This window comes from Mustela nigripes, chromosome 7, assembly GCF_022355385.1.
Source record: "Mustela nigripes isolate SB6536 chromosome 7, MUSNIG.SB6536, whole genome shotgun sequence".
NCBI classification, from domain to species: Eukaryota; Metazoa; Chordata; class Mammalia; order Carnivora; family Mustelidae; genus Mustela; species Mustela nigripes.
Genome location: NC_081563.1, coordinates 31,867,826 through 31,889,243, shown reverse-complemented (window position 1 = coordinate 31,889,243; position 21,418 = coordinate 31,867,826). Strand labels below are relative to the sequence as shown.

The window sequence follows — 21,418 nt, the reverse complement described above, 5'->3', positions numbered from 1 at the left end:
GCTCTAGGCAAAGAGGGGAAAAAGATCAGGTTATATCAGAATTCAGGTAGGGGCACCTGGGTGGCTCAGTTAAGCCTGTGCCTTCAGCTCAGGTCAGGATTCCAAAGTCTTGGTTTTGAGTCCCTTATTGGGCTCCCTTCTCAGTAGGGAGCCTGCTTCTCCCTCTGCCTCTGCCACTCCCTCTGCTTATGCTCTCTATCTATCTTTCTCTCTCTGTCAAATAAATAAATTGATTAAATTAAAACAAACAGCCTTAAAAAAAAAAAAAAGAATTGAGTGCAGGAATTAGAAATGGCTCTAGACACTTCTAGTAGAAAGAGATTTAATATTGAGAATTTGGAGCTTTCACAATATTAGAAATACTTAATAATTAGAAGAGCTGGAATCAGAGGGCTGCCACCAGACCACAGGATATCAGGACTGTGGCCGCCATAACTATGACCTTAACTCAGAAAACTGCCCTGAGGAAAATCCTTCCACACACTGTTGCTGTTTCTCAGCAAGTACCGCAGATCCACATGGTGAGCTCTTGTAGCTGGTTCAATGCTCGAGTCACACACAGGCCGTCCCACACCTCTGTGAGACCAGCATCACCTGTAGGATGAGTTTAGTTTTTAACAAGGGATCTAAACATATGATTTAAATTTCCAAGTATGATAAAACATTAAGGCCAAGTGATGGCTATGTTTGGAATATTAGATCATTTTAAACTTTTTAATTAAAAAATTCTTACAGTAGACACTTAGCAAAAGACATATTGTGTTTCAGATTTTCGAAACTATGCAGTCACCCCATCCCCACAAACACAGTTGAAAAACAACGCGTGGGTAAAAATATGTGCAGCACATATGCAGACTCTGGTATATAATGAGTCTTCATGAATCAGTTTTGAAAAGGGTAAACAGACCAGTCACAAAAGATATAAAGACCATGAATACGAAATAATCAAAAGAAGACACATCATGTCCAATAATCATGTGAAAACAAAAGTCGCTAATAGTGAAATGTCAACGAAAACCAAAATGAGCTATCTTTTTATTTTAACCACAGTTTGACAAACAACAATGGCAAAACCAGATGTTGGCAAGACAGTAAGGAGATAGGGACTTGAACACACAGAGGTTCCGTGGGCGCCATCATGGGACAGTGATGTGAGCCATGGAAAGGCATCAAGAGAAAGTTAAAGGGAATGTAATTGCTATAATTTATAGAGATGGTGACACCAAGTAGACTACTCCCAGACAAATGTCAATTGCCCAGATCTCCAATTCCGCAGTGAAAAATACCTTCCCGTATTTCCAGGATCCTGCAGGGACAAGAAGCACCCAGCCTCTCATTCTCATGGGACACGGGTTCTCCCTGGCCTCCCCAGCTGCGCACCTGCCTGCTCACCAGGTGTAAGAAACTTACACAACTGCAGCACATACTCGAGTGTGTTTCCAAATGGCTGGAAGTCAATCTTTGAGTATGCCTTCCTTCCTGCAAAACCAGGTTTTAGGTCTATCGGAAGGTCACATCTGCAGGATCAAAATTCAACATGTGCCTACCATAGGTCCTAGAAATCCCACTTCTAGAACTTGCCTTAAAAAGATAATTGCACAACTGTAGTAAGATGGATGATTATACATATTTTGTTTCTAGGAATGAAATTGAGTCAATCTAATTGCTCACCAGTGGGAACTAACTAAGTAGATTATGACACATCCATGTAATGAGACCACGAAATAGACGTAAACGCATTAGTATTTATACCTCTACACATATATATGCTTCCTGAAAGAGGAGGGGGACGTTGCAGAGAATGAAATGTGTGACTAGCCAGCTGTGAGAGACAGTTCTTCGTGGATATACTCTTTAAATTTTAAATTTTAAATTTATACTCTTTAAATTTTGAGCCATATGAATGCATTTATTTAAAATTAAAGGAACATCTGTGTGGCTCAGTCTGTTACGCATCTGACTTTTTCCGCTCAGATCATGATCTCAGGGTTGTAAGATCGAGCCCCACACTGGCCTCTGCACTGGGCATGGAGCCTGCTTAAGATGCTCTCTCTCCCTCGCCCCCTCTCTAAAAATAAAGTTAAAAAGTAAATGCAGAGGAAAAAAAAGTAGTAAATGCAGAGAGAGACAGAGAGAGGGAAAGAAACAGAGGTGCCTGCCTGAAGAGAAAGTTTGGGGTAAAAAGTTTTGAGTCAGCACTTTCTATTCCTTTACTTTGCAAGACTGTTTGGATTTTTGTGATAAACCGTTTCTACGGATATCTAAAATTTTCAAATTACAAAAGAAAATTTGTATCTATAATGAAAATACAGTAAACCAACTTCCATGAACACATGCAAAAAAAATATATCCTCAGCACCGTTTGCACCGTGTTTGTTGGCCACTGCAGGCCCTCACCCCTGCATTTCTGTCCCCAGCTCCTGTTCCTGACTCCCCATCTTAGGAGTTTTTATTTCCTTTTTAATTTTCTTTCCCCCAGAGTTGCTGATGGAGTGATCAAAAGTGTATTATGGCAAACACTTCAAGCTCTTAATTTCTGTCATAAACATAACGTAAGTAACATTTTCCAACATATTTGTTAATGTCTTCTTTTCTCCTAAATAGCTCAGGGATTGCCTTAAAGAGCTAAAGATGGAGGGAAAGGAAGAAAGTCACAGAATATGGGAAACTTAATCCATGGCTTTTTTTTTTCCAATTTCCATGAAAACCAAATATTCCTTATGAATTAGAAGCTTGTGTGAACTCAGTGTTCCTTCTGCCCATGGCACTTGGTTTGATTTTGTTTTTATGTTTTTTGAGTCTTTTATTCTCCAACAGGCCCTCTTCCTCTATCCTTTAAAAAATATATATATTTAGCATTAGTTTTTTAGATCCATAGTTCTCAAACTTGAGCATGCATCAACACCCCTGGAGGTCTCATTAAGATACGGTTTGCTGGGCCCACCCACAGTTTCCGATTCCATAGGTCCAGGGTAGGGCCCCAAGAATTTGCATTTCTAACATTTGCCCAGTTAATACTGAAGCTGCTGGTCCAAGAAACACACTTTGGATACTACTGTGTTCTAGAAATCATTGCAGCTGATTGCTTTGTATGTGTCATTTAACTTGTTCTTTCACCTGTATTTCTAGCAAATTAGTATTTGTGTCTAGAGACTTGATAATTTGGGGTTCAGTTTTTCAGACAAGAATATTTCATATGTAATGCTGTACATGTCTTCTTGCATCAACATCATGAGGCATATGTCAGCTTGACTCATTTTTGATCATCTTGAAATAGATTAGTGGGTTTAAGAGCTATTAGTTTGATCCTCTCCACTATGAATTTCCTGGTCAACCTTTTTACTTGATGACTTTAGCCTTCATTGATGATGACTGCCTGTATCTAGTATTTCATTAGGGTTAAAAGATGGTGATTTTCAAACTCTATTATCTCTTCTGCATTTATTAATTTTAGTTATATGGAAAAGAACCCACCCTGACAGACTCTGGCTACTATTCAGAATGATAAGTTCGTATCTTAGCAGCCTCCAAGAGTGAACAACAAAGGTTTTAGAGGAATGTAGGCATCATTACAAATTTATAGATCTTACACATTTGATGTGTTTCAATCCTTTGCAATCATGGTTCTCTCTGATGTTCAAATTGTCCCATCTTGGGCCAATGGGAGCTTAAGTTGGTTTCTGGGGAATCACTGCTATAATGATAGTTTTTTAAAAAATAACTCTAGACCTTTTGAGTTGGTGCCTAGAGAGAGGCAGTACCTGCTCAGGGATAGAGGCTACCAATATGGTCAGTTTTGATGCCAGCAGAATATCTATCATAGTCTAGGATTGCTGGAAAAGAATGCAAAATCATGGAAATAAATTTCAATACTTAGAGGAAGCTTCCCTTAGTTTTAAGAAAGTCAATGAAGAGTTTGTTAGGAACAATCAAAAGCTTACATTTTCTATTAATAAAGTATTGAGGTGGGGCACCTGGGTGGCTCGGTCGGTTAAACATCAGACTCTTGATCTCAGCCCAGGTCTTAACCTCAGGATCGTTAGTTCAAGCCCCGCATTGGGCTCAATGCTGGACGTAGAGCCTACTTAAAAAAAATAAAAATAAAAAATATTTTGTTCACAAGATACATAAGCCTGGTTTTCATGATGCAAATGCTTTCAAATACATACTAAAGATGACACTGAATTAAAACCACACCTCAGGGCACCTGGGTGGCTCAGTCAGTTAAGTGTCTGCCTTCAGCTCAGGTCATGATCCCAGGGACCTGGGATCGAGCTCTGCATCGGGCTCCCCACTCAGCAGAAAGCCTGCTTCTCCCTCTCCCTCTGCTGCTCCCCTGCTTGTGCTCTTTCACACTCTCTTTCAAATAAGTAAATAAAATCTTTTTAATAATTAATTAAACCACATCTCTGTTGCTTTCTACCGTATTATCAGAAGTATTAAAGCTTACCTAAGGTTCTTGTAGGAGTCTTCTGTGTAATTAAAATGATTTTTTGAAATTCTGTATACCATAAGTATTTGTCCTTTATCTCTGTAGTCAGACACTTTCCTCTGTACTGGGTTATACACGTGAATGCAGTGTCTGTGCTGATTTATCTTTGTATCTCCTCAACACCTAGCATGGATCTCTTTATATAAAAGGTGCTCACTCAATAAATATTTATTGAATAACTAGATGAATGAATGAATGAATGAATCAAACAACTTACCTACTGGTTGTGACTTACTATTCCCACCAGACCCAAACATTATTAGAGCTCAATGCAACTGCTATCATTTCTCTCCTCAGAACAACAGGTTTTAAACCTCCCGTTGATAATCCAGGACCTCTATTAAAAAGGGATAATTTTTCAGATGAACTTCCCTCCTCCAACATGGGAATTATTTCTGAACTCTGGTTATGCTATGGTTAGCCTAAAGTGCATGCAAAGGAAAAAATTTAGGTCAGATGAAAGCTGTTACAATACTACATCTGAAATCTTTATCCTCTCCTTATTTTTAAAGGAACCCTCATGATATTCTCAATAGAAAAGGCAATCTGACCCAATGGTGTTGCTGAAAATTCACAGCTTTCAACCTATGGAGACCATGACTACCTTATTCTCTCCAGAGTGGTGATCCTAACCAAGACAAGGAAGGTTAAAGTAATAAGGGATTAAGGTCTTATTAATAGAGACCACCTGGAAGCTCATTAGAAATGCAGAATCTCAGGCCCACCCTAGATCTACTGAATCAGAATCTGCATTTTAACAAGATCTCCAAGAGATTCATATGCGCATTATATTTGAGAGGCACTGGACTTAAGAAAGTCCAGTTCTTTCTTACCCTCTAATATTGCTAGAATGAGTTAACTAAAGTGACCCATTTAGTGTCATTATGAACTCGTGGATTTGTGTATACCTGATATATTAGACAAAAAGAACTTCCTCTCAAAATGACAAAATTGCAGTGACTTCCAGGATGTGCTTATCAGGCTGCAACATCTAGTTAATACTAATGTTCTGGTTGTGAAGAAGGAGGTCCTTTTCCTCACTGCTGTATCGGTATCCATCTCGAAAGCTCAAAGAAGACAACCTTTTGAGATAATAGAAAACTATTATTTAGGAGCGTCTGGCCGGCTCAGTTGGTGGAGTGTGCGATTCCTGATCTAGGGGTCGTAAGTTCGAGCCCTGCATGGGGTGTAGAGATTACTTTAAAAATAAAATCTTTAAAAAAGAAAAGAAAAGAAAACTATTATTTGATCGGGTTGTACAAGAAGCAATTTGTGAAAGTTCTGGAGTTTCTTAAAGTTGAGGGTCAACCTCTTCTTGTTGACTTGTGAGCCATTAAAAATGAGATTACACATTAGCCAAAATAACTCAACTTGAACAATATTTTCTAAAAGCTGTGTATGCAACCCAAGTTATTTTTAAAATTAAAAAAAAAAAAAAAACCTGCTTCTGTCACACTGACTTGCAGGTTTTTTGGTCTTTGGTGGAAAGCAAGCTGATTGCCAGAGGCGCTGTGAGTGTGCACTGAGTACAGCTTGGCAGCAGAGAAAGTGAATGCGGTATGACTAAGCGGCTGCCATTCTCCGTGCTTGACTTCCTACTGTTCCAGGCAGTTTTGCCCTCTTTTGCTTTCTTCAGTATCCTCTTCCACTCTATTAGTAGCTTCTCTTACCTGTACCTACACCAGTGATTTTTCTGTTTCCTTGGGAAACATCAGTACTTGATTTGACTTTGTGGGTTTTTTGGTGGAAAATAAATTGCTAAAAATTTCACATGGATTTGCATTAGATCCACAAATTGTATTTAAATAGGCCAAAAGACTAGTGTCGATTTAAATCTATTTCCTTGATAATGGCACATGTAGTCCAGAAATTCTAGAATTTGATGCAAACTCTTTTGGTACATAACCCATTCCTAGTAAATCACCAGCTATTGTGACTACGACTCATAAGTGTTAATCCGAGTTTTGTAAATGTGTTGCTTAAAAGGCAGGACCTCAAAATTATGTTGGTTTATGCTACAGCAGTGTATTTTTTTTAAGATTTTATTTATTTATTTATAGACAGAGATCACAAGTAGGCAGAGAGGCAGGCAGAGAGAGAGAGAGGAGGAAGCAGACTCTCACTGAGCAGAGAGCCCGATGCGGGGCTCGATCCCAGGACCCTGAGATCATGACCCGCGCTGAAAGCAGAGGCTTAACCCTCCGAGCCACCCAGGCACCCCCAGCAGTGTATTTTTTTAAAAAATTAGTATCTAAGGCCTTAGGACTTTAAAGAGGCCTAGACTTTTCTTCTGTTGGTCATACAAATTATGAGATAGTTGACAATAACTGAGACTAACTAGGAACAAGCTTATACCACCACTGCCATTTTTGTGACCTAAAATGAATTTGGGACTCAGCCTTTTCTCTTCCCAGATAGCTACCACAGAAGCAAAGAAAAATTACTTCAGAATTGTCAATGTGGCAGGAATATATAAAGGGACTGACTGGATACAGAGGAGTGAGGCAAAAGGAGCCGGTTATTGTGACACTCAATCCAGAGACCCTGTCAGTGGCCACCTGCTGTCACAAGATAGTGGCAGGAATGAAGGCATTCACGTGCAAGGACTGTGGAAAGGACAGAGCTCTAATTTTAGTATATGTGCTGCCGAAGCGAGCACAGGACAGAGCTCTAGATGAGGGCTGAGCACCAGCAGTTTTGTTGGTTTGCTTGTCTGGGAGGAAGGTCTGGAAAGATAAAGTGCTGAAGAATAGCGCCTGACTTGTGTTCTTGGAGGGCCTCCACACCATGGAGTGGCCACTTCTGGAAGAACAAGGAGTGAGGCTCACGCAGCCTGCCTTACTCCAGCGTGACCCTCGCAACGTCCGGCAAGGAGCACGTGTTCTGTTCAGGGCCTTTACAGCAGGGCAGCACATTGTGAGGTGCCCGCCTGCAGAGGAATCACGGGAGCTTCTGTGAGGGGACAATGCCTCACGGGGGTGTCCTACTCTCCCAGGAGGGACCCCGGCCAACAACGCTGTGTGGTCATCTCTCAGGAGAGCTGCTAATGCTCCCAGCTTAGCTCACTGCTGAGGAAGTGGCAGTGGTCCTCGTCCCCTCATGCGGAAGCCTCAGCGTCTTTGGAGCAGTAGATGACCATACCTCCCAGCTTACCCAGGACAGTTGTGGTGTGGTCCTGTTGTCCCTGTGTGATTACTAGCAGAGCTCCTTTCACACATCCCAATTTGAGCAATAAATAATATGGTCACTCTAGTTATAAGCCGATTTTTTTAAGCACTTTTTTTTTGTTATCATACAAATGTTTTTCCAATTTCTCAAATCTGTAATACTTATTCAACCTGAATGGGGATTTCTGGGTGGCAGTTCTTATCAGAGGTACATTGAGTCTGATCTCATCTAGAGTTTTACTTCTTGCAGTTTAAGTAGAGCCCATAAAATGTGGAAGAAATAATTGCATGACACTTCTTTTAAAAAAAAAAGTTTTCTTATCCAACAATTATAATTTCAATTCCTTCACTTATATAACAGCATTCTGACTTTTTTCTTTTGGTGGGATAAGGTTTACAAGTGAAAATTTGCCAATTAAAGTTTTTCTAGAAAGATGAAGGAAAAGCATCTTTATCTCACAAGCTGTGTTTATCATCTAAACTAATATTTAATGTTTATTATCTTTGTCATTTTGATGACCCAGAGAAATAATCAAATATTATCTTACAGTGTATTCACAGGGATGTAAAACCTGAAAATATTCTAATAACTAAGCAAGGAATAATCAAGATCTGTGACTTTGGGTTTGCACGAATTCTGAGTAAGTAGGAATTTTTCACTTACCCATCCAATTCAGATGATTATGAAATGATACAAACTCTTACTTGTTTTAGATATTGGACAGATGCTAAATGTGATGCTGTGATTATTCAAAGAGGAAAAGTTCACTTTTTCCTTTTACCCAGTACCTTAGTGCGCTCTGCAATTCCACTCCACTCCACTCCAGTCGAATTCACTGGACGTCATGTTTATGTGCTTTGCCTCACAAAGGAAAATAATTATAAGGTGCATTTCTGCTCTTCATGCACTTACAATCTGAAGTAAAAGAAACAAAACACAATACAAGGTGGTTCACAGTGAAGTACAAAAGTGAGGGTGAGGTGGTTCCCTGGAGGCAGACATTACTGTGTCCTAGAGACATCAGGAAAACCCTGTGGGGTTCGTAAGACTAGAAGACTAAGCAGAAAATTCTGGAGAACCTTCAGAGACAGTGCTAAGATAAAGGAAGTCCTTCCACACTGGTGGGGGGTGGGGGGTGGGAACCAAAGGGAAAAGGGAACAAATCATTATACCTCCCTGAATCTAGAACTGTATGGGAGGCAAAAGCCCACTGCAAGGTGCGTGTACACAACCACTACTCTGGCAGGACAGACACAGGGGGCTTCACAGCGCACCTGGAAGTTGGCTTCAACCTGAGGTTACACTACAGAAACCCTCACTCCTGCCCCCCTCTCTGGGTGGGCCAACACATGTGTTCACTAAGCCGAGGGACCCTTGGGAGTTGAGCTGACGGTCTGAGCACACAGTGGAAGTTTTCGGGCACTTGGGCCTTTGCTGCCTCCAGAGTGAGGAGTGTTGTGGCCTCGGAGTTACTGAAGCTTGCTTGAATGCCTGACCTGGTCCACATGTCACAGGAATGTGACCCACCTGATCTGACTGACGCATTTGCAGTTCCAGGAGATGCCTACACTGATTACGTGGCGACACGGTGGTACCGAGCTCCGGAACTTCTGGTGGGAGACACGCAGTACGGTTCCTCTGTGGACGTATGGGCCACTGGCTGCGTTTTTGCAGAGCTTCTTACAGGCCAGCCACTCTGGCCTGGAAAATCAGATGTGGACCAGCTTTATCTGATCATCAGAACACTGGGTAGGTGTTGCATTTTATGGCTTACAGATCTGCTCAATTGTTAGAGCGATAGGACGTCACTGTACCGAACAAGAGCCTTCTTGCTTCTCCTAAGTGCTGCTCGGTTGCTTGTGCTGGGTTGTTGCCAGAACCCAACCACTTTCTCCATGTGGAGTCATGCCTTTGATCAGCAAGGGGCGCTCAGGTGCCTTTCTGAGTCAAGTCAATTAGCCTTGGAATAAACTATCCACTTACTTTCCATGTCAGACTAAGATAGGGACACAAGGATAGGAGTCATGTGCATAGAGCAGACTCGAAGAGATATTTGATCAAATGTCATTTCTGCCCACTGCAAAGGAGAGCTTTCCCCCCTATACTCTAGAGCAGGGGTCAACAGACCTTCTACAAAGGGCCCAATGATAAATATTTTAGGTTTTGTAGGCTATACTGTCTCTGTTGCAACTTCTCAACTCTGCTACTTTGTACAGCACTTAAGAATTTATAAATTACTTTCACACACTTAATCTCTCCCAGTCTTAAGAAAAACCCATTAAGGATTATAACATTTTTAATTGTGCCTATGTTACAAGTGAGGAAACTGAGGCTCAGGGAGTTTCCATGATTGGCTTGAAGTCATATAAAAGTTAGATGCAGAGAAGGAATAGGACTCAAGGGGCCCCTTCCATAAGCTTCCACCATGTGTCAGCATCCGTGGGCAGTTGGAAGAGGAGGTGACACAGAAGGTTGGCTGCAGCTTTTCACGAAGCAGCACGGACACAAGGAAAGTGATACATTTACACACCCGATGGTATTTATTAATCCCTGCCCCAAGCCTATCCTGACAGCCCAACTCCTGGGCAATGGAAGCCCTGCTCTTTGGTCTGATGCTGGTCCCTGTTTGGTTCCAACACATTCTTTCCAAGAATTCTACAGCATGAAAAATGTAGGGTAGAGGATCACCACAGGCCACACGTTAAGTATATATTGTTTGACTGATTGCTGAAAAGGACTGTGGAAATTTACATTAAGCAGACATGAGACAGACCTGAGTTTGAATCCTGCATCTGTCCCTTAATGACCATGTGACTTTAGACAGGTTATTGAACTTCTAAGCCTTATTTTGCTTATTAAAAATAGCAACTACTGTGAGATAGTTATGAGATCTGTTGTAAAGCCCTCAGCATGGTCTTCTTGCCTGATCTTCTGGCGGGGGCTGAGTGGCAGACCGAGCCATGCATGGCAAAGAGAGTTGCATGAGAGGACCACCCCTTCCCCGAGGAGCCACGTTTTTGCAGTGACTTGCTCCTCCCAAATCTGGAAGGAATGATCAGGCTTAGTATTTCTCGTATATCTGGACTTCAGAAGTTAATCTTTTAAACACTTTCATTTTTATTAAATTTGTCATGTGTTACATGGTTTGTATTTTGCAGGAAAACTAATCCCAAGACATCAATCTATCTTCAAAAGTAACCAGTTTTTCCATGGCATCAGTATTCCTGAGCCAGAAGACATGGTAAACTGCTCAATCTTGGATATTTTATTATTTGTGTTGCAACTTTCTTTAAAGGGGTATTTTTTTTTTAAGTATCTGTACTTTAAAAAAAAATAAATTATCTGTACTTTTGGCTCCTGTTTTCCTTCTAGCACATTGACACAGATCAAAGAAGTTATATAAAACAGCATAAATTAAGCAAGAGAATGCTTTAAAAATCTACTTGCCCTATCTAGTCAAAGATTAACTTAATGTTAAATTTTAAGTGGGATATATTTAGTTCCTTACAAAAATACTTTGATCCTTTTAGTCAAAATACTCAGTACCTTTCCCTGAAGTAATTATCTACTGTTTAACAGTACTTACTGTAGTCTTTATTTTTGAAAACATGCATTCTCGATTTTTTTGGCTTATAAAACAAAGCTCAAGTCCATAAAAACCATTTCTTGATAATGGATATTTTCAAGTGGAAAGTCATTCTACAAAATGATCTTCATTGTATCTAAAATCAAAACTCCAAACTGGCTTCTCCCTCTCCCTCTACTTGTCATTCCCCCTGCTCGTTCTCTCTCTCTCTCTCTCTCTCTCTCTGTCAAATAAATAAATAAAATATCTAAAAAATAAAATAAAATAAAATCCTATTGTTGTAGGATTTCAGGGACACTTGGAGCTCACATTTACCAAGCATCAATTTTAAGACATTGTGAAATTTAAAAAATAATTCCAGTTTTTGTCTTTTAAATCTTATACTATAGTGTAAAATTATATAAAAAAACTTTAAAAAAGTCCTTATAAAGAATTATCTAACCTACTAGAGAAGTCTTTCTCCAAATGTTATTATTTCTAATATAGTCAGAATAAACATAACTTTGTTGTCATGTAACACTGAAATTCTTTATTTTGTTTTCTAGGAAACTCTTGAAGAAAAGTTCTCAGATGCTCATCCCATGTCTTTGAATTTCATGAAGGTACTTAAGAATCAATTATAACCATTACTGCCTGCAAGATGTAATAATTGAAGCTAGTAACTCTGGGAGGGATTGACAAGAGGGCAGATAATACTGAAAATAATAGGAAAATAACAGTCACTGAAAATAATAAGGAACTATAAAATAATTATAGTTAAAGGAACATCAGTAAGTGAAACACTAATCTTTGTAACATATCCATTAAAACTAGTCAAAGACAAGAGTAAATTAGCATTTGATGTGATGAACACTATTACTTCTTTTGCATTTATTAAGAAATCTGACTCGGTAAATTTATGAGGATGAAGGTCTAGAACTGTACTGTCCAATATCATAGTCAGTAGTTATATATTACTATTGAACACTTGAAATATGGCTAATTAGAATGAAGGTGTACTAGATTTCTAAGAAAATTGCTATAATAAAGAATATTAAATATTTCACTCAAGTTTTATATTAATTACATGTTGAACTGATTACATTTTAGATATATTGGGTTAAATAAACTTTAAAATCATTATTTTAAAAAAATTGGTAGACCAGGCAAACTCAGAAACAGCAGACACCAGATATAGCTCTTTCACTAGGCTCAAAAGAAATAGTCAAAAAGCACAAATTCTAATAAAAAGCAGAAGAAATTCACCTATGACTAGTCTGCCATTCATGCTTAACCAACTGACCCATGCTAGAAGATGTGACTCTTAAAACCACTGTGGATACTGAAAGCTCTTACTGGGATACGGATGAGGATATTAGTAACAGTATCTATTTTCAGCAACCAATTAAGTTCTATCTATAGCAGTGGTTTCCATACTATTCATCAAAATGACTACTCATCAAAATGGGCTTTTCAAAAATATACATTCCAGTATCTAAGCTCAAGAGTTACAGAAGCAAAATCTCTGTATAGAACCTTGGAATTTGTATCTTTAAACACCCCCGTAGGTGATTATGATACACAGCCTAGCTCAGAAGTTACCTGATCTAGAAGGTAGAGCCACCTGAATGACCTAGAGTCCATTGTGTAGACTAACCATTGTGCTAGTGGTGGTCGCTGCCAAGGTGCTATCCAGGGTGCTGGATTCCTTTGGTCTGAGTCCTCTTGAAAGCCTGACGTCTCTGTGCCCTCAGACTGCACTTACCAGAGCTTTACTGGCTCTCAGCTGCCTTTCTCTGTCTCCCTTCTCTGACCTGCCTTAACCTGGCATTCTGCATGCCCTGTCCTAGAACTCCAATTTCCCAGCCTTGTTCTGGACAGGCCGTTCTGACCCACCTGCACTTTAGCAAGACCTCCTGCGGTGAGGGTATCTGTCCAGCACCGCAATCCCAACCCATTCTCAGGTGCCGGCCAAATCTTCTGCTGGTTACTCCTCTAGCTAAGGACAGAGAAAACTTCCTGGAAGGCAATTCCAGGGCAGAAAAACTCCAAGGTCTAGGACAAACCCCCTGTCATTAGTTCCAAAGGTGAAGTGCTTTATTTGCCTGCCCAATTCTGGATGAAGCTAGTTTTGTCACTCAACCATTTGATTTATACCTGTAGTGTCTGACCAAAGACCCAAGGATTCTCTAAGTGCATCAGGGGTTCCGCTGTTGCATGGGTCACACCCTATCTCCTAGATTCCTCCTCCAGGCTAGATGAAGAAAGGCCTTCTTTCACTAATTGCAATTGAGACATCTTTTTTTTTCTTCAGCATAACAGTATTCATTATTTTTGCACCACACCCAGTGCTCCATGCAATCCGTGCCCTCTATAATACCCACCACCTGGTACCCCGATCTCCCACCCCCCGCCCCTTCAAAACCCTCAGATTGTTTTTCAGAGTGAGACATCTCTGAAAAACATAATGAGACATCTTTAATAACAAATAAGATCCAGGTCCCATAATAGGTAGTCATCCCATGGGACTAGGCCATCATCTATGCAGGCATCTGCTCAGATGGGTGAAGGTACCAGCCAATGCAATGCCAAAGCCAGTGGTGGCATGGAGTAGCCAATCTACAGCAGAGCTTGTGTGTTTCTCTTCAGTAGGTTTTAAATGAGACAGCAGACACAGTATTATTTATTTCTCAGTTGCTTTCATAGCGATAACATCTTATCACTCTATCAGTTTAATCTGGCCAGAGAAGAAGTCTGTAGGCTCCTGGAAATATTTTTAAGGCTTTTCTGTGAAATCTAAAGTTTCAAGAAAAGGATCTTGACATGTACTTTGCAGTTCCAATTTCCTTCTTTTTTTTTTTTTTTTAAGATTTTATTTATTTATTTGACAGAGATCACAAGTAGGCAGAGCAGCAGGCAGAGGAAGAGGGGGAAGCAGTCTCCCTGCTGAGCAGAAAGCCTGATGCAGGGCTCAATCCCAAGACCCTGAAACCATGACCATGAGCCGAAGGCAGAGGCTTAACCAACTGAGCCACCCAGGTGCCCCTGCAGGTCTAATTTCTTATCCCTCTTCTTAAAAACCTTTCTCTGGTTGGGGACACTCTGATCAGGAAGCACCTCTGAAAATTCATCAGCCTCCTGGTGTGTAGAAAGGTATTAATCTAGAGAGCCAATAACTCAGAAGCCTCAACTCCACCCAATTCATCTCATTACTTCTAGAACTGACAAAATAGGATGTCATTCTAGCCCAGGTCCCATGGAACAGCTCAGCATTAGCAGCCTCTTTTTAGAATCTAAAAATGTTCTTTAAAGTAAAAACCACTAGTATTTAATAGACTGTATTTCAATAGATTGAAAGCCTGTTAAGGAAAGTTGATGAATTCAACAAATTATTGGAAATTAAACTGATAGGACTTAGTTATGATTCAGATCTGAGGAGTAAGTAGAGGAGGGCTGCAACCATGAGATATCTGTACCAGTTTCCTAGAGCTGTTGTAACAAAGTACCATGAGCTGGGTGACTGCAAGCAACAGAAATTTATTCTCACAGTTCTGGAAACTAGAGGTCTCAAACCAAGGTGTTGATAGGGCCATGCTCTCTCTGAAGTTTTCAGGGTGGGTCCTTCCTGGCCTCTACCAGCTTCTGGTAGCTCCAGACATTCTTGAGCTTTTGAAAGCAGAACTTCAACTTCTGCTTCTGTCTTCTGGTGTTTTCTCTGTGTCTGTCTTTGCACTATCTTCTCTCTTATAAGAACACCATCCCATTGGGTTAGAGACCGGCCTGTTCCATTATGATCTCATGTTAACAATTTACATTTGCAAAGACCCTATTTCCAAACAAGGTCAACATGATACAGTTCTGGGGCTTAGGGCTTCAACATGGTTTGGTGGGAACACAAGTCAATCCGTAACAGTGCCCTTGAGATAAATCAGAACTGTTAAGTAGGCCACAGCATATGTGGGTCTGGAGTTCAAAGGAGAGGTCTGGACCATAAATATACATGTGGAAGTCTCTAAACCTTAGTAATTGAAGACTTAAGAATCCGTGAGATTATCTAGAAACAGAGAGGAGAAAGGAGAACCTAGGACTGAGCCTGAAGGAGTCCCACCCACCCACTAGAAAGAAGAAGGTAAACTAACTCTGGCTGGTTTGAGAAGGGGTGGTCATGAGGTAAGAAGACGGAAAGGGAGGCATCAAGAAGCCAAAGGGAGTTTCAAGGAGGAGGATGTGGTGAGTAGTGTCTAACATTGTGGAGATGAGAACATGATCTACCCATTGGATGCATGAATATGGAAGTCTAGGTATGAATAACAGAAGTCACTTATGTGGAATGATGGAGGCAAAAGCCAGAACAGAGTGATGAAGAAATAGACTACCACAGCTTATACTCAGAATCTTTGAATATCAGTCTTTCTGTGCTGGTTCTAGTCCTGACAGTGTTAGGGTTTGAGGAGACAGACCCCCAGTAGCAGTTATACTTAATTATGGTAGGGATCATCAACATGGGCACGGGGTAGGATCTGTGTGGAGCAGGCACCAGCTCTGGAAGGACAAGGGAACTTGGGTATGCCGAGCAGGACTGTTTCCTAAAACCAGGTGCAATAAGACTTGGCTCTAAGGGGCAGGTGAGACTGTAGGGGTGGTGGCATTCGCAAGGGTCTCAGAGACCTGTCAGCTGGGGCTAGGGAGGCACAGACACCACAGGGCAGCCCCGACTGGGGCAGACACAGTTGGCATAATTATCTGGACACCCAAATGCCTCAAAAATAAGTCTGTTATGTTGATAAATTTTAATTCTCTATTATGGTCATAAGGCAAGAAATTTCAGGGCTCCTGTGCCTGGATGTTCTAAGGCGGTTCTAATTCCTTAGGGATCACGATCTTTCTCCATGGGAAAAGCCCCATTCTCGGGCCAGAGTATCAGGGCTTCTTGAAGAAAATCTCTGCGACAGGATTCCACCAACCCTGCTGCTGCCAGAGCCCTCCCCTCTCTTGGAGGTGAAGCTAGAGGCTTGTAGTAGTCTCTAATATAAAGGGCCATGATGGTACCTTTTCCTTTTTGCCTCTAGTTATTGTTATATACATATATATACCAATTATCCAGGTTTTAGATTTGTTTCATTACGAAGACTTTAGTTTTTTTAGTTTTTTAAAAGGTTTTATGTATTTATTAGACAAAGATCACAAGTAGGCAGAGAGGCAGGCAGACATAGAGAGGAGGAAGCAGGCTCCCCACTGAACAAAGAGCCTAATGCGGGACTTGGTCCCAGGACCCTGGAATCATGCCCTGAGCCAAAGGCAGATGCTTAACCCACTGAGCAACCCAGGCGCCCCGATTATGAAGACTTTAAAGACAAATACTTTAGCCATCTCCCTAAACTGGTGGTTTTCAAACTTGAGCAGGTATCAGAATCACCCAGAGAGCTTATCAAATGCAGACCAGTGGCTCCCACCCCCAGTGCTTTTGATTGAGCAGGAACTGCATTTACAAGAAGTTGCTCCGGAATGCTAATGCAGCTGGTCCTGGGATCACACCCAGGATCACACTTAAAGTATCCCACAAACTATTTACTTTGACAAGTAGTGAAAAGATATCATTGGTAGAAACACCTGATCTATGGGATGCATGGGTGGCTCAGTTAAGCATCTGCCTTTGGCTCAGGTTATGATCTCAGGGTCCTGGGATCACAGGCTCTGTGCTCAGCAGGGAGTCATTTTCTCCTTCTGCCTCTGCCTGCCACTCCCCCTGCTTGTACTCTGTATCTCTCTCTCTCTCTCTCTCTCTCTCTGACAAATAAAGTCTTTGAAGAAGAAAAAAGAAAGAAAGAAACACCTGCTGTACTTGTAGCACCCCCCTTCCAGAGACAGTGAATGTTCAATTCCACCCTCAAGACTTTGAATGGCAAAAACAAAAAAAAAAAGTTATTCTAGTTATTAACGAGTTTCAAGTACTTGATAATATACAAACCTGAAAATTTTCTCTTTTTTTTTAAAGATTTTATTTATTTATTTGACAGACAGAGATCACAAATAGGCAGAGAAGCAGGCAGAGAGAGGGGGAAGCAGGCTCCCTGCTGAGCAGAGAGTCCGATGTGGGGCTCAATCCCAGGACCCTGAGATCATGACCTGAGCCAAAGGCAGAGGCTTAACCCACTGAGTCACCCGGGCGCCCCAAACCCAAAAATTTTCTAGGCTCATATTTGCTCTAACAAGTTATTCAGTTTCAGGTCATAGTAACAAAATGGGCCGCTCTTTTCACACTTTCTTTTTTTCCAAAGGAGTGTCTGAAGATGAATCCTGATGACAGATTAACCTGTGCCCAACTCCTGGAGAGCCCGTACTTTGATTCTTTTCATGAAGACCAAATTAAAAGAAAAGCACGTACTGAAGGAAGAAACAGAAGACGCCAGCAGGTACCTCTGTTCAAAAGTTAAAGCGCTATAAAAATGAATCTTTTTTTTTTTCCTGCCTTTCAAAGTGAGACTAGGTGGACACCAAGACCTTTCTTTGCACTGGTTTAGTTGTATTTGTTTATCTTAATAAATTTTGGTGATTGATGTAATAAAACCATAAAAACTATGAAAATATACAAATTTGTTGCAAAATCTTATTTCAAATATACTTGAATCAAAGTATTGCTCAACTTTTTTGCTATGCTGATTGGATAGTTCACCTGCCAGATCACGGACGCAAAATACAGCAACTTCATACAATAAAATCCCCCAAAACAGCAGGACTGAGTTTGAATGTTACCAAGGAATTCCAGGACCCTCTGTCGCCTCCAGACACACCATAAAGAAAACCCAACTCTTCCCTTCTTACTGATGGCAGGCACCTAAGCCTGCCTTCCCTAGGCTTTTCCTCAAAACCAAGGACAAGTTCTGGCAGATACTAAGAGATGAAACTTAAAGACCTGAGAACCAAATTCTATCCTAAAATGAAGCCAATATCAATATCATAGGACAACATGATGAATATGACAAGCCTTGATTTTGCAGTTTCTCGGTTTACTATTGCTTTACTTGGTTTCAGAAAAACTTTGAAATTAAAACATAAACCCCATGGAAGTAGGTTTGTTTTGGTTTGGGAGTTATTTTTTATCTTGTGTCCCAGCACCTAAAACAGTGTCTGACCTATAGAAGGTACTCGGTAAATATTATCCAAATAAATAGCTGAACACTGCTTATTAATTAAAAAAAAATGTAACTTTCGAGTTAGCAGACGGACAGTCATCCCATTCTGTTTGCTTCAGGGTCCACCTTGGATCTTCTTATTGGTCATTTATCTTCTTATTAGCATGTCTACCATAAAGGAAGAAAGCAGGGGTTTATTTTTCAACCTTTTGATCATTAAAATCAAAGTTTATTGAGAAAGATCAAATTAATAAGATGATATGTTAAGATGATTTTCAAATTTTTACTACATAGACCATATTATCTTCTACTGTTTTAAGTTATGTGTTTGCAGGTCAAGCCCAATGCGCTTTGCAAAACCAAATCTTAACCAAAAGATTAGGGTTTGCTCAAGTAAGTCTGAGCCAGCTGTTCGAAATGCAGGGTGAGTTGTGTGTAAAAACACTGTCCCCTTGGAAACATCTCACCAGATTCCCCACGCTTGGCCTGGGAGGGTGAACAGCAGCACTGCCCCATCCTGCCCCTAGGTTCCGGACGGCCATTCTCCCAGCCTCGCGTGGAGGGTAGGGTGGAGAATGCTGCCCTTCCTGTAAGTCTGGAGACTTACACAGCTGTGTTCCCCGTTCCTTAATACCCGGTAGCCCAGCTGATACAGTTCAGAGACTTTATTTCTCCAAAAGGAAAAGAAGCACAAAGAGCAGCATAGACCTAAATAATCTCATTTACAGAACTTAGGTCATGTTCTCTGTCCTTAGTCAACTGCATCCTGTCCCCACTTCATGAGGAAGCCTTACTAGAGCCCCCACCTTGAGACCATGTCTAACCTGCCACCAGGTGAAGTCTCTGGAGAGCAAGGCCAAGAGGAAGGCAGGGATGTCTTTCATGTTCTGGTTTTCTTTCAAAGCATGGGCCTCTTCCCTAAACGTTTTACCGTTATCAGAAAATAAACTAAAAATTCAAAAAGATCTTTTCATCCAATGTGCTTTCACTTTCTGAGTTCAAATTCCCCCCCTGGATACCAACTTGTAGATCTCTGAGTGAGTAACCCAACAATTTCCTTAACGCTAAATATTGTTTAGTATTGCTAGTAAAGAGGTATTAAATCTTTACTGTTTTGCCAAATATCCTAAAGTTATTAATTTAAGATAGGTAGAATGTAGATGCTCAGAAATTATTGTCTAATAGCTGGTGGGCATCTAGCTTTTAAACACTGACTAGATACTCAGAAATGAACATTCTGAAATAAATCAACTATATCCATGAGAATCCTAGAATAAGTAATAGAACCTAATTTTCAAGTATCAGAATATCACAATTTTTGGAAAGGTAACCCTGTTTGATTTTTAAATTGATCTCTTCTGACTTCTTTGTATCATATGTATCCTTTTTGTTTTACCATCATTAAATCAAACTATACAAATAGGAGTTCTTTTCCATTTACTTTCTTATTTTTGTCTTGTTCTGCTATTAGAATCAACTGTTGCCTCTCATACCAGGAAGCCACATCTCCCCCACACCTGATGGAAGAAAACAAGTCCTCCAGTTAAAATTTGATCATCTTCCAAACATTTAGGAAAATGTTCTTTCAAGTGGAAAGTAATTTAATATGTACACATTTTTGTACAAGAGAGATAGGGATTCTCAGTGTTTCAAATGCAAATGAGCCATATGAAAATTAAGATGCCTTCTAGAATTGTTTTGCTCTGATCATTACTGATTCCTCTGCCCATGCTTTTTACATGCCAACTTTATCTTTTAGAACATTTTCTTTAAATGTTAGAGAGTCTGAAACTGCACATATGGAGGAGACATTTTCCATTTCATCAGAGCAGCCCTTCCAGAGGCAATTTAGAGAATTTGTGGGCTTGTATGTTGATTTTTGGAAAAAAGAGTTACATATGTCATTTTGATTTACCTGACTACATAATGTCTTAGAGCATTACCAAATAGCTTGCCTAACTGTTGTTTGTGTAAGGAATGACATTATGTTTCTGCATTTTAATTCATGCTTATTGTAACCAGGTCTGTTGAGTAGTGCTGGATTTTATATTGGTGTAGGAAGGGAACCTGTAAATGTCATGTAGGTTTATCCCTCGATTCCAGGGAAGACACTACTTTCTCTGTCTCATGAGACATTGATGATTCCAATTTTAAAGGAAGTCAGAGAAAATTCCATACATTTACATAGCAAATAAGGAACTACGAGGAATTACCATCCTCAGGACATAATATCCTGTGATAATTGACTGCTGACTCTAATGCTATCCTTTAGAGCATCGTGGTTTCTTTTTCTTTTTCCTGGCTTGATCATCTCAGTGCCTAGATGTATCCTGTTGGGTGTGTGTCCTAAATATTTGGTTCAAGGTCAATATACTTCCAAACATTTGAATCCATAGCCTCTGTGAACTTGTGCAGCCCTAAACTTGTATATCAGATCAGGTTTTTAAATGCTTCCAACAGCAAAAAGATTATCTTTCAGTTACCTTCTTTGTGTCTCCTACCAAAAAAAAAAAAGAAGCAAACAAACAAAACACCACAATAGATGAGCCCAGTTTACTCTGGGATATTTTCTCTAGTAAACTTGACAGATACACCTACATATACACATATGTACCTATTTCTCTATATATATGTTTATAATTAAAAGTTTTAAAACAACATAGTAGATGCCTTTTATCCTAGACATGGAAGAATGATGCAGTCTGTTTAAAGGGCTTTTTGTTTGCTAGCAAGGAACTCATGTAAAATAATATGGGGTTGTCTATCGCTGTCTGGCATAAAGGCACAAAATAGTGATGTTTCAATAAATATTAAGGTTATTGCATTAACTCTTTTCTGCTCCTGGGTCTGGCATGCTTACCTGAACGTTGTTAAATTTTGCAAATACACGTAATTCCAAGAAACACCAGGTATCTCCCACCTACACCATCTTCTGTTCACCTCTAAAAGTTTATTGCACCTATAAACATAGCCATGGAACCTTCTAGAGAATCTTCAGTTATTTGGGAGGAGCATCTCTTTACTTAGGAATTGCGGTGTCTCGACAATAGTTTCCTGCTC

The 21,418-nt window shown here is 40.2% G+C and overlaps 1 protein-coding gene and 1 long non-coding RNA gene across 2 annotated transcripts in view; one reads left to right on the top strand and one right to left on the bottom strand.

The window, feature by feature from the left end:
* Nucleotides 1-21,186, top strand: part of CDKL4 (cyclin dependent kinase like 4) — a 45,796-nt gene extending 24,610 nt beyond the window's left edge. The window contains exons 4-10 of the mRNA XM_059405509.1: nt 2,480-2,552; nt 8,210-8,300; nt 9,212-9,409; nt 10,819-10,901; nt 11,792-11,848; nt 17,504-17,638; nt 19,830-21,186. Of these exons, the coding sequence (XP_059261492.1) occupies nt 2,480-2,552; nt 8,210-8,300; nt 9,212-9,409; nt 10,819-10,901; nt 11,792-11,848; nt 17,504-17,638; nt 19,830-19,931 (739 nt within the window). The 3' untranslated portion in view covers nt 19,932-21,186. The remainder of the gene's footprint in view (nt 1-2,479; nt 2,553-8,209; nt 8,301-9,211; nt 9,410-10,818; nt 10,902-11,791; nt 11,849-17,503; nt 17,639-19,829) is intronic.
* Nucleotides 246-13,024, bottom strand: LOC132021312 (uncharacterized). The gene is made up of 3 exons (XR_009405290.1): nt 12,883-13,024; nt 8,449-8,575; nt 246-594 (listed from the first exon to the last, which is right to left on the bottom strand). It is a non-coding gene; the product is annotated as an uncharacterized LOC132021312 (long non-coding RNA).
* Nucleotides 21,187-21,418: the final 232 nt, after the last annotated feature.